Here is a 19,345-nt window from a genome sequence, read left to right on the forward strand (position 1 = left end):
CTCCCTACATCTGCTGGCTATGTGGCCCTGGACAAGATCTCTGTCCTCTCTAGGTCTTTGTCTCCATGCTGATGAAATGAGGGGTTGGGTTAGATGACCTCTGAGATACCTCTTGCCCAGAGACTAGATTGGGTTGGTCAAAAAGTTTGCTTAGGTTTTTCCATAAGATATTATTGGCCAACCCAATAATTCTCTTTGCAAAATCCTTAACTTGCGTTCAGGAACTCTTAGAGGATCTCTGTGTGTCCACAGTATGTGCAGAAGGCTACAAGGAAGGCACGTATATGCTTTACTTTCACATCTTGCCTTCTCATGCCACTTGGGGTTGGAAGGGCAGTCCTAGCTTCTCCAACAAAAAGCCATTTCCATAATGGTGAGGGAGGATCAGACACTGCCCGAAGCAACATCTCTAGATCTTGCCATTGGTCTCAAGGGTTATAAGCACAGAGACACACAGAGATGGACACATGCTTCCAGTCACCCAGTCCACAGGGAGCAGATATTGAGGCTCATGGGCAGAGCATACATACTGGCAGTCCTACTATAGCTTCCTTCCTGGTGGAAAAGGTACTTCATGTGTTTTAAAATACAGGTGTCTTTACTGAAAGTGGAAATCAGCGAGTCCCAGAACAAGTTAAATTTTACAGTGGTTCTGTTGAGTTAAAAAGTGGTGTTATTTTATCAACAAAGAATTTTTTGCATGCATATTTTAAGTTTTATCTAAATTCAAAATGTAAATAACAAATGGTTAGTAATAAGTGGGGGCTTCTCTGGTAGCTCAGCTGGTAAAGAATCTGCCTGCAATGCAGGAGACCTGGGTTCGATCCCTGGGCTGGGAAGATCCCTCGAGGAGGGCACAGTAACTCTCTCCAGTACTCTTGCCTGGAGAATCCCCATGGACAGAGGAGCCTGGCGGGCTACAGTCTGTGCGGTCACATAGAGTTGGACATGACTAAGCAACTAAGCACAGCCCAGCACAGTATTAAGTGGAAATAACAGATTCACTCTGTTCTATATCCTGGGCAGGTTTCACTCCCGAATTCACTTCCAGAGTTCCAGGCATGGCGGTGACAGAGAAAAGCAGTGGGATGATGGGAAGGGTGGATTCTGGGCTGCCTTTAACTTTATCCACAGGCAATCAGGGCGGTGAAGACAGCCAGAGGAGGAGGCAGCCCGACCCGAGTTGCCCTGGTGCGTGCTAGCAGGTTGCTCTCTTCCCCCGTACCCCCCTTTCCTCTCTCCTCTGAAGGCATGGCACTGTCTCACCCCATCTTCAGCTCTCATTTCAAGTTTGATTCTGCAAAGGAACTCTTTCCATGGTAAATAGCAGACTAACCCCAACCATTGTAAGATAAATAAGCTTCACTCTTAGCTTCACGTTCACTGATTATTTAATTGCCTTGTTTTGGAAATGCTGGATGGGATTAACAGGGATCCTACCGCGACTTTCTACACTAAGAACCTATCAAACACGGGAAGAGGCAGCTCTGGGAAGGCTGATGTCATATGACATCACTACCACCAACAGGGAACCATCTTAATCCCACCACTAGAGAACTCATTTCTTTACAGAATCTCCTCTTTCAGAGTCCTACTTTATCTTTTTACACAAAGATAGCAAACATCGCACACTGTCTGACATCTTACCTTTTCACTCACAATCTGTATCAGTACCTAAATATCTGCCCATCCCTTTCCATAGTTGCATGGTATTCCATTGTGTGCACACACAAGAAGATTTCTATGTTGTCCTAATTGATGGATAATTAGTTGTTATCCAAACTTTTACTTCTACATGCAATGCTATAATTACTACCCTTCTACATGCATCATAGTGATCTTTTGAAATCATGAATCAGGTTTGATTCTGCTACTTCTCATGGAAAACTGTTCAATGGCTTCGCATTACTCTCAGAATAACTGCAAACAGCTCACTAACAACTATAAGAACTGACATGACTTGGCCCTTTCCATTTTGATTTCATCTCATACTACTTGCATTTTTACTTACTATATTTCACGTACACCTTTTAGTACCTTAATATATGAAATCCAGTCTTGTCATGGAAATGTTGCACATTTTCTGTCTGCCTGCAACAATATACCCTCGGCTGTGAACATCCCCAGTGTTTCATCACTGAAGTGTCAGATCAAATGTCCTGTCTTTGGGAAGACCTTTTCAATTTGCAGAGGCTTCTGCATCCCCAATTACTTGCTATCACATTAACCTACACCCATTTCACAGTTCAGTTCAGTTCAGTTCATTCGCTCAGTCGTGTCCGACTCTTTGTAACCCCATGAATCGCAGCATGCCAGGCCTCCCTGTCCATCACCGTCTCCCGGAGTTCACTCAGACTCACATCCATAGAGTCCGTGATGCCATCCAGCCATCTCATCCTGGGTTGTCCCCTTCTCCTCCTGCCCCCAATCTCTCCCAGCATCAGAGTCTTTTCCAATGAGTCAACCCTTCACATAAGGTATCCAAAGTACTAGAGCTTCAGCTTTAGCATCATTCCTTCCAAAGAAATCCCAGGGCTGATCTCCTTCAGAATGGACTGGTTGGATCTCCTTGCAGTCCAAGGGACCCTCAAGAGTCTTCTCCAACACCGCAGTTCAAACGCATCAATTCTTCGGTGCTCAGCCTTCTTCACAGTCCAACTCTCACATCCATACATGACCACAGGAAAAACCGTAGCCTTGACTAGACGGACCTTAGTCGGCAAAGTAATGTCTCTGCTTTTGAATATACTATCTAGGTTGGTCATAACTTTTCTTCCAAGGAGTAAGCGTCTTTTAATTTCATGGCTGCAGTCACCATCTGCAGTGATTTTGGAGCCCAAAAAAGTAAAGTCTGACACTGTTTCTACTGTTTCCCCATCTATTTCCCATGAAGTGATGGGACCAGATGCCATGATCTTCGTTTTCTGAATGTTGAGCTTTAAGCCAACTTTTTCACTCTCCTCTTTCACTTTCATCAAGAGGCTTTTTAGCTCCTCTTCACTTTCTGCCATAAGGGTGGTGTCATCTGCATATCTGAGGTTATTGATATTTCTCCCGGCAATCTTGATTCCAGCTTGTGTTTCTTCCAGTCCAGTGTTTCTCATGATGTACTCTGCATATAAGTTAAATAAGCAGGGTGACAATATACAACCTTGATGCACTCCTCTTCCTATTTGGAACCAGTCTGTTGTTCCACGTCCAGTTCTAACTGTTGCTCCCTGACCTGCATACAGATTTCTCAAGAGGCAGGTCAGGTAGTCTGGTATTCCCATCTCTTTTGTGGTCCACTGGAGAAGGGAATGGCAAGCCACTTCAGTATTCTTGCCTTGAGAACCCCATGAACAGTAGGAAAAGGCAAAATGATAGGATACCAAAAGAGGAACTCCCCAGGTCATTAGGTGTCCAATATGCTACTGGAGATCAGTGGAGAAATAACTCCAGAAAGAATGAAGGGATGGAGCCAAAGCAAAAACAATACCCAGTTGTGGATGTGACTGGTGATAGAAGCAAGATCCGATGCTGTAAAGAGCAATATTGCATAGGAACCTGGAATGTCAGGTCCACGAATCAAGGCAAATTGGAAGTGGTCCAACACCCATTTCACAGTCTGAAATAATTCTGGTTTTATTTCCTTGCACGTCGTCTATACTGTCTGTCTTCTCTAGGTTGTAAGCCTAGAGAGTAGGAGTCTTGCCTGATATCCACCACTATATTCTAGTGCCTAGAGTAATGATTAGCACATTATTCAATAAATGTTTATTGAATGGATGAGTGCACTATTATTAAATAGGGAAGAACAAGGAAGGACACTGGTGGTAACATTCTATGAGTGGAGGGGAAAAATAATTCAAAGCCCTACCAGGGAGCAATGGTCTGTCCTAGTGAAATTATTTTATCCCAAATGTTCCGAGGTTTATTATAAGAAAAAAAAGCTTAAAAACTGAATGAGGTGTAAAATAGATAGTAAAGAGTTGCTAAATACACAGGGAGCCCAGCCTGGCACTCTGTGATGACCTAGGGGTAGAGGGGAGCTGGTGTGGGGAGGGTGGGATGGGGCTGGGGAGGGAGGCCCAGGAGGGAAGAAATATATGTATAATTATGACTGATTCACCAACACAAAATTGCAAAGCAATTTTTTACCATGAAAAAAAAAAATTGAATGAGCATAGGGCCCCAATCTTTCCAGCCAAGAGAAGGCAGACTCCAAATAGGAGGGAGACTAACTGCCAGATACTTCCTGGATTTCATCATGCTATCTAAGGAATCATAATTCCTCAGTGGCCTTCCATATCTGATGGGGAAAAGGATCCAATCCTGTGTTTACATATATAGGGCTTTCTTCATCCTGACTCCATCCACTTCATTTCCTGCCTCAGTAAGGAAGACTCCTAAGACAACTCCTCCATCCCAGTGAGATGGATTTATTCAGCATCACTTATCTGAATCTTTCATCTTCATTAAGGCTTCAAGTGATTTCCCTGCTCTAAATTCCCACCTACCCTCTGGACACCTTAGGCTTCGCTTCCTCCATGAGACCCTCCAAACTCCCCAGTCCCATAGCATTCATCATCTGTTTATTCACTTGCCCATGAACAGTTGCCCAAGATGGCTTGGGAAATAAATGTTTTCTAGTGAGGTCATGAACATGAACTCTTTTATAGTGATTGTGTGTGTGTGTGTGTGTGTGTGTGTGTGTGTGTGTGAGAGAGAGAGAGAGAGAGAGAGAGACTTCTCTAGTTCGATTTTAAGGTGTGGAAGTTATGCCTTAAACCTCTTGATTGCATCACAGGTGTATCGACTTAGTGCTCAATAAATACAGAATTGATAAATTACATTTACTTTCTATAGTGATCTTTCAGCTTCTTTTAAATTTCAGTGCAAACCCTTAAAATATTGCTTGAATAGATAATTTATTTCTTCAAGTAATTTCTTTAAAAAATAGCTTTGGCAGGCTAAAGTCCATGTGGGTAAACAAAATTTCTTTAAAAGATAAATAGATTGTTTGAAATGAGATATGGAGCCATCAGAGAGTCCTAGCTATTAAAGAATACAGAATCTAGCTACTCTCCCTCCACAAATACTTTCTCATGCACATCATCCAAGATAGGATGCCCAGAGTGGCACACCCGGGTCTGGGAGATCTGTAGACCCCATTCTCAGTAAACGCACCAAACTGAACATATTATAGCATCTCTATGCCTCAGCTTCCTTACTTGAGCAAAGTAACTGGGTTAAAATACATGATTTCTGAGCTCCTATACATTTCTATGAATTTATATTATTCAAAAGAAAATGTATTAGAGTTTTCAGTTCAGAGGAAGAAAGCAAGAGGAAAAAGATGAATTAGAAAATAAACACTCTTGTTATAATTTGTTCAGTATTATAAAAGCTATCTGGGTTATTGGAATTAAGGGGGAGAATTAATCATTTATCTTGATTTTCATCTATGAATTATATTTCATGGTAATCAAATAGCCTGAGGGACATTTATTTTTTTACAGAAGAATTCCAGTTAATAAGTGGATAAGAAATAACAATTAGAAAATCATTTGTAACTCTAATTGATCATCACTGAGAAGCCATTAGATGAAGAGTGATGGGAGAGTCTACAATGGAGGAATCAAGCAGTCTGCCCTGGATTCACCGTTAGACGTGAGCATCAGTAAGTGTGAGATGGCTGTGATGTAATATGAAGTACACAAGTCCCATTTTAAAGTAGCCCTGATACCACATATAAAGTATTCTTGCCAAATAATATCAAACCTGGATCTAATCAAGTCTTTACAGCTGACTTTCAGATTGTAGGAAATATGGGGAACAAGGAAGCAATGACACCATAAAGAAGCCAGCAGACAGGTCCAGAGTGTGCAAATTTTATAGATCATTGGGCCCTGTTCCTTCAAAAGTCAATGGCATGAAAAAAATAAAGGGATTAGGTATGGCTTTGTATTAAACAATTAAACTTTCATCTCTGGAGGAGAAAGTTACTATAAAGACGAAATTGGGCACAGACTCTTGGTCCTCTTCTGACCCTAGTATCCCAACCACTTGGGCTCATTGAAGACACAAAAATCCTGTTCTTGCCAATGACAGGATCCTGCTTTTAGATCCAAAGTCTAGTTGTCGAGGAGGAGGTCACTTCTCTGCTTACAAAGGGAAGAAGATAGCATTAGTGACTTGGAATTTCTTTAAGTCCAAGAGCGATGAGGAGACCAAAGGTAATCAGAGGGATAAGGGAGGAATCAAGCTCTTTGAAGAGCCTAGCATCTACACCGAAGTTGTTGTTCAGTTGCTAAGTCGTGTCCCACTCTTTGCGACCATGGACTGCAGCATGCCCGGCTTCCCTGTCCTTCAGTATCTCCTGGAGTTTCCTCAAGTTCAAGTCCATTGACTCAGGGATGCTATCTAACTATCTCATCCTCTGCTGTGCTTTTCTCCTTGTGCCTTCAATCTTTCCCAGCATCAGGGTCTTTTTCAATGAGTCAGTTCTTCGCATCAGGTGGCCAAAGTATTGGAGCTTTAGCTTCAGCATCAGTCCTTCCAATGAATATTCAGGATTGATTTCCTTTAGGATTGACTGGTTGGATCTCCTTGCAGTCCAAGGGACTTTCAAGAGTCTTCTCCAAAACCACAGTTCAAAAGCATCAATTCTTTGGCACTCAGGCTTCTTTATGGTCCAACTCTCACATCCATACATGACTACTGGAAAAACCATAGCTTTGACCATACATATCTTTGTTGGAAAAGTGGTCTCCATTTTCCAATACACTGTCTAGGTTTGTTATATATAGCTTTCCTTCCAAGGAGCAAATGTCTTTTAATTTCATGGCTGCAGTCACTGTCTGCAGTGATTTTGGAGCCCAAGAAAATAAAATCTGTCACTGTTTTCACTTTTCCCCCTTCTGTTTGCCATGAAGTGATGGGAGTGGATGTCATGATCTTAGTTTTTTGAATGTTGAGCTTTAAGCCAGCTTTTTCACTCTCCTCTTTCACTCTCATCAAGAGGCTCTTATGTTCCTTTCCACTTTCTGCCACTAGAGTGGTATCATCTGCATATCTGAGGTTGCTGATGTTTCTCCCAGCAACCTTGACTCTAGCTTGTGATAAATCCAGGCTTTGCGTGATGTAATCTGCATATAGGGCTTCCGCGGTGGCTCAGCAGGGAAAGAATCCACCTGCAGTGCAGGAGCCACAGGAGACATGGGTTTGATCCCTGGGTCGGGAAGATCCCCCGGAGGAGGGCATGGCAGCCCACTCCAGTATTCTTGCCTAAAGAATCCCATGGACAGAGGAGCCTGGCAGGCTACAGTCCAGGGTTACAAAGAGCCAGACATGGCTGAAGTAACTTAGTATGCATACACAGTCTTCACACAAATTAAATAAGCAGTGTGAGAATATACAGCCTTGTCATAATCCTTCCTGAATTTTGAACCAGTCCATTGTTCCATGTCCGGTTCTAACTGTTGCTTCTTGACCTGCATACAGGTATCTCAGGAGACAAGTAAGGTGTTATAGTATTCCCTTCAGAATTTTCCACAGTTTGTTGTGATCTACACAGTCAAAGGCTTTAGCATAATCAATGAAGCAGATGTAAATGTTTTTCTGGAATTCCCTTGCTTTCTCTATGATCCAGCGAATGTTGGCAATTCGATCTCTGGCTCCTTTGCCTTTTCTAAACTCAGTTTGTACATCTGGAAGTTCTCAGTTCATGTGTGGCTAAAGGCTAGCTTGAAGGATTTTGAATATAACCTTGCTAGCATGTGAAATGAACGTAAATTGTACAGTCGTTTGAACATTCTTTGGAACTGCCTTTCTTTGGGATTGGAATGAAAACTGATCTTTTCCAGTCCTGTGGCCAACTGCGGAGTTTTCTAATTTGCTGACATATCAAGTGCAGCACTTTAACAGCATCATCTTTTAGGATTTGAAATAGATCTGCTGGAATTCCATCATCTCCATTAGCTTTGTTCGTAGTAATGCTTCCGAAGGCCCACTTGACTTCACACTCCAGCATGTCTGACTCGAGATAAGTGACCACACCATCATGGTTATCTGGGTCATTAAGAATTTTTTGTATCATTCTTCTGTGTATTCTTACCAGTTCTTCTTAATCTCTTTTCTTTCTGTTAGGCCCTCACCATTTCTGTCCTTTATTGTGCCCATCCTTGCCTGAAATGTTCGCTTCATATCTGCAATTATTCAGTTGGGTATATCTTTCCCTTTCTCCCTTGCCTTTCACTTCTCTTCTTTTCTCAGCTATTTGTAAAGCCTCTTCAGACAACCACTTTGCCTTCTTGTATTTCTTTTTCTAGGGGATGATTTTGGTCTCCACCCCCTTTACAATGTTATGAATCTCTGTCCATAGTTCTTCAGGCACTCTGTATACCAGATCTAATCCCTTAAATCTATTTGTCGCCTCCACTGTATAACCATAGGCATTTGACTTAAGTCATACATGAATGGTCTAGTGTTTTCTCCTACTTTCTTCAATTTAAGTCTGAATTTTGCAATAAGGAGCTCATGATTTGAGTCACAGTCAGGTCCAGGTCTTGTTTTTGTTGACTATATAGAGCTTCTCTGTCTTCAACTGCGAAGAATATAATCACTTTGATTTCAGTATTGACCATCTGGTGATGTCCATGTGTAGAGTCATCTCTTGTGTTGTCGGAAGAGGCTGTGTTTGCTATGACCAGTGTGTTCTGTTGACAAAACTGTTAGTCTTTGCCCTGCTTTGTTTTGTATTTCACTGCTACTGCTAAGTCACTTCAGTCGTGTCCAACTCTGTGCGACCCCATAGACGGCAGCCCACCAGGCTCCACCGTCCCTGGGATTCTCCAGGCAAGAACACTGGAGTGGGTTGCCATTTCCTTCTCCAATGCATGTAAGTGATAAGTCAAAGTGAAGTCGCTCAGTCGTGTCCGACCCTCAGCAACTCCACGGACTGCAGCCTACCAGGCTCCTCCATCCATGGGATTTTCCAGGCAAGAGTACTGGAGCGGGGTGCCATTGCCTTCTCCAAGGCCAAACTAAACCAAAATAGTAGCAAGAAACGATGGGTGGATAGTTTTAGAGCTGTCCAAGGTGCTGAACAGGCTTCCCTGGTGGCTCAGAGGTTAAAGCGTCTGCCTGCAATGCAGGAGACCTGGTTCGATCCCTGGGTCGGGAAGATCCCCTAGAGTAGGAAATGACAACCCACTCCAGTACTCTTGCCTGGAGGATCCCATGGACGGAGGAGCCTGGTGGGCTACAGTCCACGGTGTCGCAAAGAGCCGGACATGACTGAGCGACTTCACTTTCACTTTCAAGGTGCTGAACTGTCCCCCTTTCCTTTCAGGGTTTTGATGTGGATGAGATAAATTTGAGTGTAGAGTTTTTGCAGAGAAGGAAAATGAAAGTCGAAAGCTGAGAACGTCTAGATATATGCATAGTGTCCGAGGAGGGGGAGAAGCCATTATTAGAGGACCTAGTGATGACCCTGAAATGCATGATCAGCACCCACTTTTTGAAAGTATTAAGACACAAGGAAAAACTTTGATCCAGAAGAAATGTGGGTTCCCTGTGGTAGAGGCATAAGAAAACAGGGTTGGTGTATGAGGGCTTGAAACAGAGGTATTAAACAAATTCTATATTAAGCCCCCACTGCATTAGAGGCAGTGTGAGGCGCATTAGGGAAGAATAATGAATATGCCAATGGTACTCATGGGGCTGCTAGTTAAGTAAGGGAGCCAGACTGAGCATATAGTTACAAATATGATGACTATTCGAGGAGAGGGCTTACGTAAGGTAAGGCAATAGGAAGAACTTTCAGTGAGGAGGTTAGTCCACCAGAGAGTTTGTTCATCATACAGGGAGATGTAATCATGGCAGAGCTAGGAAAGAGAAGAGAGTGAAAAGAAAACTTTTTAAATGGATGTTTATCTTGGAGACTTCTCATTGCTGCAAATTCATATATATCATACCATTCACTGGATGGACTGGAACAATCAGGAATGAAAAGGCAATTACACATCTCAAAAAGGACCAGCAAACAAAGAGAGTAAGATTGGTGAGAAAGTTTCCCTGACATTTTGTGTGTGGGAGGTGAGGAGGAGGAGTACTTAGGAGGCAATGATGAACATTTGTATCTTATAAACATGAATCCACAAATGATGGAAGACTGTTTATCTTCCCCTCCTTTCTCCCTGTTACAGTGACTTAAATGTTTGGCTGCATAACAAAATTTCTCAACAAGGGATTTGGGAATTTGCTAGGAAGAAATAAACATTTAAAATAGTTTAAATTGCTTTGCTATTTGAAAACAAATGTGGTTTCATAGCTTCTTTATTAAATTTATGCCCAGGAAACTATGGTATCATGAACCAACACACCATATTTTGGGGGTTTCATGGTCAGTGAACAGTCCTCAACAGTTCCACAAGTAGGGTCCCTCTCCCTGAACATGTTCCTTTAGAAAGTGAAAACATGTTGAGGCCACCCATTTTCCTCCCCCTTTCCTCCTCCTCCTCCTCTGCCTTCCCTTCTATTCTCTAACCTCAAACATGAGGGTACTCAGGAACCCGCTCTTGGTCACTCTTGTTTTTCTGAAGCATCATTTCCTCACTCTCGCGGCTTCAGTGAAGCCTCTGCACTAACAACTCTTAGATCAATATCTCTTATCAGTATCTCCCAACTAGTTTGACTCCTGAGCTCCAGACCCAGCTGTTACTAACCATCACTCCTAGATGTCTCCCAGACCTTTGAATTAAACATGCCAGGAGGAAGACGCTCCTGCAGCAGCCTTACCATTCTTGCTCAACTTTCCTTCTCAGCCAATCCTGTAATAAGCCTTCTGCTTAAGCATTTCTCAAATCTTTCTACATTTTCTCCGTTCCTGCTGCTACCATCATCGTGCAGGGCATCGTTAACTCCCGTCATCTCTTAGCCACTCTTTTGAAGTTGGCTTTCTTTTCCATCTAACCTATTCCCCACAGACACTATGATAATCTTCCCTACATGACTACTATTCTGAGACCCTTTGATGGCTTCTCAGGACAATTAGGATAAAGAGCCAGTCCTTGACGAGACTTATAATACCGTGCATGGCCTGATTCTTGTCTACTTTCTAGATCCCACACCCATTCCTTATTTTGTCGTCATTCTGAACTGTGCTTTCATTTCTGAAACATATCAGTCTTTCTTATATTTTAGAGCTTTTATGTTTTCGATCCATTCTGCCTCAAACACACTTCATTTTTGATAAACACCACACCTCACCAAATGTCTACTCCTATAAATTCTTTAGGTCTTAGCTCAAATATTATCTTTTCAAGGACAGATCAAGTTGAACCTTATTATTTCTGTATCCATATTTGCAAATTCGCCTACTTGATAAAATTTATGTGCAGCTCTGAAATCAATACTCACAGTTCTTTCACAGTTATTCACGGACATGTGCAGAGCAGCAAAAAATTCACATGTTGCCGGTTGAGGTTAAACAAGATGACTCCGGTTTCAGCTCTCACACTATGAACAAGTGTTTTTGTCATCTACTTAGTGCTGCGGGTTTTTGTTTTTTTTTTTTTTACATTTTTATGTTATAGTGCTAAAGAACTGTCTAGTGTTTCTAAGCGCAAGAAGGCTGTGACGTGCCTTACAGGGAAAACAGATTTGCCACATAACTTTCCTTTAACTTCATCAATAGTGTTGATGGCCATGAGTTCACTGTTAATAAATCAACAATGTATACCATAGGAAGTGTCTTTGATCAGTCTGTGTTTGTGGCTCTGACTCTTTGTGACCCCATGTACTGTAACCCGCCAGGGTCTTCTGTCCATGGGATTCTCCAGGCAAGAATAGTGGAGTGGGTTCCCATGCCCTTCTTCAGGGGATCTTCCCAACCCAGGGATCGAACCCGGGTCTCCTGCATTGCAGGCAGATACTTTACTGTCTGAGCCTCCAGGAAAGCCCCTTCCCCAACACAAAATAAGGTTATGCATTGACTGGTTGATGAAAATGCGTGACCAGAGGATTGCAAGAACCTAACCTTGTGTTTTTCTTAGCAGCAGTGGTTTAGTGTTTACAGCAACTTTACAGAGCAAAGCTATGATGAATGGACAATGGATGGTGTGCGTGCTCAGTCATGCCTGACTCTTTGTGACCCCATGGACTGTAGCGCACCAGGCTCTTCTGTCCATGAAATTTTCCAGGCAAGAATACTGGAACAGGTTGCCATTTCCTACTCCAGGAGATCTTCCCAACCCAGGAATCAAACCCACGTCATCTGTGTTTTCTGCATTGGCAGGTGGATTCTTTACCACTGAGCCCCCTGGGAAGCCCCAAAGGAGGGACACATAGACATCAATAAAGACAAACATTATCCCCGACTCCTGGAATGTTGCTTGACTTTCTGGAACACTTTCCTCAAATATGTCAGTCTTTGCTTTCCTAGATATTTTGGAAGGAGGGATACAACAAAGAACACAAGTGCCCAAGAGAACTCTGGAAAGTCTGTGATGAGAAACAGGTTGAGAAGGAATAAGGCAGATTTTGAAGGTGTGGGCAGCAACAGGAATAGTCATCCAGGCGACAAAGAACCAGTAGGCTTTCAGGTGTTTGGTCAGGTGGAGTTAGATAATATGGAGTTGGAGATAGCAGCTTTTGAAAGCAGGAGACAGAAATGAACTCTTATCTTGGATCAACAATTATCTGCCTTTTTATTGCTGTGACTTGAGGATGAAATGTATGGCAGTTTGAACCATTTTGCCAAGCTTGAGAGAAATCTATAACAGTCCAGGTTGAAAATAGTCAGCCTCCAAGGTGGGGCCCTAGAAACAAGCGATAGAGTCCAGAGTTGAGAGAAGCTGGAGAGAAGTCAGTACCCTGGACAGATACATGACTCCAAAGACTGTAGAGTGTGTAGCTAGAACTGTGATCTTTAATAAGGGCATCCTCAGTCTTTCTGGTCACCCCTTCACCCTCACTTTTATATGAAGAGTGAAATCTTCATATTAAAAGTGGCCCTAAACAAAAAATGGCCCTAGCATTGTCTTCCCTTCTTAGAAAAGTGAGGGAGGTCATCATGGTCTACATGAAATTCCCCACTACCCAGTTCTCTGACCTGACCAGGAGGTGATCAGGGAGCTGCTTGACCTCTGATCCCATCTTGTGGTTGAACCTTGAGGGGATTGTTCAGACTCACTGGGAATATTTCTTCCTTCTCAAGGTTCTAGTCTCTTTGCTTCTCTGTTGCTCCTGAGGTAGGGGTTGTGGTCCTGGTATTTCACAGCTCTTTCCTGGGGGTGGGAGGGCATGGAGTCTCAACTAAGTTAAGATTTAAAGAGTTTCCACTCTGCCATAGGCACTTTCATGAAGATGAATATGGACGAGGCAAGGCCCCTGCCCTCATGAGCAATGCCTTGCCAGCGTGCATTAGTGCAGAAGTAAAATATACTTCTTTCTGATTAGGGAAGGGGCACACTTCCTGGGAATATACTTCCTCAACAGTGGTTTGCCTCTGGTGTGGACACTGTATGCATGGATTCTAGGGCAGACAGATCTTATCTCCACCCGCATCAATCTGGTCTGTCAAATCACTCGAATTAGACACACAGTGGGGCTCAGTGCTTTTACTGAGCCAATGGCAGCCTGATCAAACACTGAAGCGATTGTCCTGACACCCATTTGTTGAGTGGCATGGGGAGCGGCTTATCCTGATCTTTTGAATTCTCTGGGGCAAAAGGTGATCTTAATAAATCTGACTCATAACTGTCAGACTTTCAGCTACCAGCCAACCTCCTGATAACTCTAAGACAATCATAATGGATAATGAGGGGGTGAGAAAGAATTCAGGGATCTTGTTTTGTCTCTTTGTTAGGAAAGAGTAGAGATTCATTAGCGGTATTCTGAGAATACTTTGCAAATATGTTTCTTTCCATAGACTTATGAAGACAATGAATGGACAGGTGAGGAATAAGCATCCCCTCTCACTTTGCTGGAGCAGACACCCTCCCCCAATGCCCTGACAACATGTATGGGGGACATAGTGAACAGAGGAAGAAGAAGCTGCCCTCATCTCATCTTTTCTTTTCTGACCCATCGGCCCACTGGCTGGGCAGAATGGAACTGGCAGGATGGGCGGGCCCACAGCATAGTTTACTGGAAAAAGCATCAGAAGACCTGGATTTGAGTTTTGGCTATGTCTATTTCTTGCTGTGTGTTTCTGAGTAAGCTGTTCAAACCTCACAGGGCCTCAATATTCCTTGCTTCTAGAAAAGAGAGATGATAAACTTCTTCTGTGCAAGCATTCATAAGACTGTCACAAAGGTCAAATGTTTGTATCTTTTATACTTAACAGAGCACTAGGCACATAGCGAATGGTGTAAATGTTCCCTCAATGAATGACTGAGTGGGTACGCTGAGATTTGAAAATTGAGGGCTGTGCAAATCTTCATTATTTTATTGCTCTGAAGACTGAGAACTTTCTCTGTGCTTAATCAGAGCTTATCCCATGTTATGGAAAACACGTTTAATTGTTTAACGCATGTTAAAGCTGCCAAATGAGGCTTCATCAGTCACTATGACAGATATATTGGTTCTCTGCCAGGATCTAAAGAAGTAAGGACAATACAACAGTCAGGACGCCTTAGGCCACTCGTGGGGGGGACTCAGAGAAGACTGGAGAAGGGTTTGAGTGAATTGCCTTGTCAAAGCCAGTTTCAGTGGAAGACAAGAGGGTGAGTTAGAATGGCATAAATCAAGAAAATAATGTGTCTTAAGGAGGTGACATTTAGTATTTAACAACTCTGTTCCAATTATATAATGTATAACGTAATGGCCCAAAGCCAGAAAAAAAAAATGTTCATAGCAGCCTGATGACAACAAAGCAGTTATGAAGGCAATATTGAACATGAGCTTCATCACAATTGCAGATGTAACCAAGTGTTCCTTTGGCATTTTGAAGATAAATTTCTTGTTTGGCTTATATCCTATCCCATCATTCATATTTATAACTGAGTTTGACTAATTTTAGATTTGCTATTATAACTAAACAAGCATAATCCTTTATGGAAAATTCATGCGAAGGGAATTTGGTGATATAGCCCTTTCCTCCCCCCGACCCCTCTTAATTTTAATTTCTGAACTAAGAAGAATTAATGCCCTGATATCACAGAAAAAATAAGAGCTACTCATTACCCTGGGATGGAGGGTGTGGAGAAGGAGGGACTGAAATTTGTCCCGAAACACCAGCTCTTCTAACTGATGGAAACATCAGAATGGTAGCAATCTACTGTTCCCGGTTTCCTGCCACCCCGGGGCGGAAGGGCCCACACGCTGCCAGAGAGATGGGCAGGGGCTTGGGTGCAGAGCTGCGGTCTGCCCTCCCCCACCCTGACCTTGAGCTACCTTTGTTGTCGTGCCAAACTCTCAGCTTGCAGAGGTGGCCCAGGCTCAGCATGTCGGAGAAGTTGAACGTATCAGTGCTGTTCCGCTCGAACTTGTTCCAGCTGGCCGACTGCTTCAGGGCCAGGGTCCCACTGTCCCCGTTCTCCCCGAAGATAATGATGAATACGTTGGCATCGGTGCCTGCTCCTGGGGTGCACAAGACAAGGGCTCTGGCCTCTCTGAATCACAGCCCTCTTGCTCTGGCTTCACTCTTGGGATCTAGGGAGGAGCCAGGGGTGCACGTGGGCAAGTTCAGAGTCGTCAAAGCCAGGGATGAGGTCAGAAAGGGCTGATCAGTGTCCTGGGGCTCCCAGGTCTACAACTCTATCCTTTGTCTTATGTTTGAGCCTTGTTAACGCTGTTGGGTTAACTGGGGTCCTGGTTAGCAGGCGTGGATGGTTCGGTACAAGAACTCATGTATTCTGTGGAAATATACCCATCCTTAAAGGCATGCCATGTAGACTGGCTTTACAGTTTAGAAATAAACACCTTCCTATACAATGTGAAAGTTCTTTGTTCCCACATCTGCCTCTGGTTGACGTTCTATGCTAGAGCTGCTCATTGTCTGCTGAAGTCAAATAGAAGTAGTGACCCAGTTGGAAAGAAAAGGCTTCTGGGAGAGGTGATCCCTTGAAACTTTTCTGATTCATACTCCATGATTATCAATGAACTTATTACTTTCTGAGGGTGCATCATGAAGGGACGAGGGACTTGAAGATGAGTGAACACTCGGAACTTTGAGCAAAGAGAGTGAAATCTTCTTTCTTAGGAAGAAAGGAAGTGCCACAAATCTGGTGCCTTGCCAGCTGTCCTGACCCAACATGTATGCCTGAGCTGCCAATTTAGGAAAGTTTCATTTCTTTGGCTTCATTTGCAAGAGGTGCCTATCACTGTGCCCGGAGAGCTTCCCTGTTGAAAGTGTGAACTAGCAGGGCCAACCAGGGATCCCTCACTACCATTTATAGGTAGTGTGAGTGAGTTTGCAGGGTCCTTGCACCGGCTCCCAGGGGACAGAACTGGTTGAGGGGAGGGAGGCAGCACCCACTGCTTCCCTTTCAGCTGCAGGCCTCTGCCTGCATTGGTGCTTTTGCTTGGAAGGCTCTTCCTCTGGTGTCCCATCTGCCTCACTGGTTTCTGTTTGTCTTTTTGGTTGTACTTTGGCACCACCTCTGGGAAGCCCTCCCTGATTTTTGCCCCCAATCTCTGGCTAGGGAAGGTGCCCTCCTGTAAGTTCCCAGCACCTGGTACACTGTGCCAGCCTCTGTCACATCCTCGCCGTCACTGCTGCACTCGAATGTCACTCACATGTGGGCTCAAGGACTTACCCTATCCTAAGATCCCAGGCCAAAGCTGGCACAGAAGACAGTGGCCAAGCACGGGGATGTGAGAAGGGGCCCAAGGGTAGCCATGCTGAACAGCACCTGGCTGAGGGGTTTCAGGAGGCAGCAAAGGACTGAGGGCCTCTGAGCCAAACTCCTGCACCGTTTTCTCCCATTTTCCTGATGCAGAAAGGACAGAGCCACATCAGTCATGGGGAAGAATACTTTGCAGAAGATGACACTCTGTGGAAATGAGTTGGCCTTACTTTTGAAAGGCTAACCAAAGCGAAATGCCTTGGCCAGAGCTTGGGACCTGAGCCAGAATTTGAGAGGGGCAGGTGAGTGGGCAGTGAACACAGAAGGGAGCGCTCCGCCCCCGACTCACCCAGGATGTCACTGGTCTTCACCGAGACGGTGTAGGACGTCCACTCCATCATCTCCTCCCCGTCGATGACGGCACACATCTCGCACACCAGCGTCTGCTTGCCCTTCCGCTGGGACAGCCAGTCTCCATAGTAGAACATGGTCAGGCCTCCCGTGTTCATGTTCTTCAGGAGGATCTGGGCAGGGGGACCGCCAGTGTGTGAGCACCTCCCCCACCCCCACCAACTGCCCACCCACTAATGCGGCCCCCTTGTCTGGACCCTGGAATCCACTATCCCAGGCCTGAGACAACTTCTTCTGACTTAGACTCGAGGCACGAGGAAAGGGTCCTCTCCAGGACAAGACCCTACTCCATGGGCCTGGCATGGAGTCTGAAGCCCCCGCCATGACTAACTTTACTTGGTGAGCTGGAAGTGGGCAATTCATGTAAATATGTTTCCAAGGAGGGCCTATAACTGTGCACCAGGAATGTCTACTGAATTAATGACATAAAAATAGACCAACCAAGCCACTTTCAGCCACAGACTCCACAAAACTGTGGACCCAAGTTCGCCAGATTGTCCTTGGAGGGAACACTGTATTATTGGCTCAAGAAAAGTCTGCTAAAGGCTGGACAAGGGAAGCAGAGCCTCAGGGGACTCGGGACAGATGGTCTTTGATGGATAAGGGACGAGAGGACGGCTCAGAGAAGAAGAGGTAGCCCACTCACTGAGACCATGGGGGAACTGGGAGCCTCCCTACCATCTGCCTCAGGTTCCCACCATGGGAACCTCGCCACCCAGTTCCTGCTGCTCCCCTCTCACTCCTCCCAATTTGCTCCCTCCAGGAGGCTCACACTGGTCTCTGTCCACATTACACTGACTGGGCAGGCTGTATTCCCTGGCAGTTCATTCAGTTTTGACTGGGTACAAATAAATAAAACTACATACCCTGATTAATTCACACCCAGGGGCATATTATCTGGGGCAGACTCAGGTAACAACCTTCTAAGGTGACATTTGCACATTAACAAACCCCACTGACAACACAAAGGCGCAGGAAGTAGGGGTGGGTAGTGGGAGGAAGGGAGGGTGAAGGTCCAGCCGTGTTACCCTCTCCAGGAACCACTCAGGCCGGCTGCCCAGGCCGTCAATTCGGATCCTCATCTTGGTGAATGGGGCAATGTCCAGGATTTCCATGAGGAAGGTGTCATTCTGCTCCCGCTCAAATCTGGGGATGGAGAGGAGGGACACGAAGGAGGGAGGCTGGCCAAGGTGAGGGGGGAGGCCATGGTGAAGACAGATTCGGGGTAAGGAGAGAAGAGGCCTCTCAGCTCCCAGTGACTCCGCAGTAGCCTGTCTCTTGCATCCAGAGGTGTTTCTCGAAAGGCTGGGTTAAGTGAATTGCTGGTAGAAATGGCCCTGAATCAAGAGCTACCAGTTCTGAGTACTAATTTCATTGTGTTAACCACGTAGAACAGTTCCAGCTCCTCTCTGGGAATAAGTTTCCTCATCTGTAGTCTGGGGAAAATGACACTGTCCCTGAAATCTCATAAAACTGTTATGAGGACCAAATGGATGTGAAATCAATTTCAAATGTGAAAAGAATTCCATCTCTGCAAAGCTTGCAATGAGGCTTTATGAGTGACATGGCTGCTATGAATGGTGGGGCAGGTTGTGCACTGTACAACTCTAGACAGTACCATTCACCTTTTTCTTTTTGTACACAATATGCACAATGCTGGATGAAGCACAAGCTGAAGTCAAGATTGCTGGGAGAAATATCAATAAGCTCAGATACACAGATGACACCACCCTTCAGAAAGTGAAGAAGAACTAAAGAGCCTCTTGATGAAAGTGAAAGAGGAGCTTGAAAAAGTTGGCTTAAAACTCAACATTCAAAAAACAAAGATCATGGCATCCAGTCCCTTTACTTCATGGAAAATAGATGGGGAAACAATGGAAAGAATAAGAGATGTTTTGGACTCAAAAATCACCACAGATGGTGACTGCAGCCATGAAATTATAAGATGCTTGCTCCTTGGAAGAAAAACTATGACCAACCTAGACAGCATACTAAAAACCAGAGACATTACTTTGCCAACAAACGTCTGTCTGGTCAAAGCTATGGTTTTTCCAGTAGTCGTGTATGGATGTGAGAGTTGGAAAATAAAGAAAGCTGAGCACTAAAGAATTGATGCTTTTGAACCGTGGTGTTGAAGAAGACTCTTGAGAGTCCCTTGG

General features: G+C 44.4%; 1 protein-coding gene across 1 annotated transcript in view; it reads right to left on the bottom strand.

Annotated features, from left to right (window-relative positions):
* Window positions 1-19,345, bottom strand: part of LOXHD1 (lipoxygenase homology domains 1) — a 198,479-nt gene that overhangs the window by 14,209 nt on the left and 164,925 nt on the right. The window contains exons 34-36 of the mRNA XM_018039819.1: window positions 18,215-18,332; window positions 17,125-17,299; window positions 15,382-15,567 (exon numbers count right to left, since the gene is read on the bottom strand). Of these exons, the coding sequence (XP_017895308.1) occupies window positions 15,382-15,567; window positions 17,125-17,299; window positions 18,215-18,332 (479 nt within the window). The remainder of the gene's footprint in view (window positions 1-15,381; window positions 15,568-17,124; window positions 17,300-18,214; window positions 18,333-19,345) is intronic.

Source organism: Capra hircus, chromosome 24, assembly GCF_001704415.2.
Source record: "Capra hircus breed San Clemente chromosome 24, ASM170441v1, whole genome shotgun sequence".
NCBI classification, from domain to species: Eukaryota; Metazoa; Chordata; class Mammalia; order Artiodactyla; family Bovidae; genus Capra; species Capra hircus.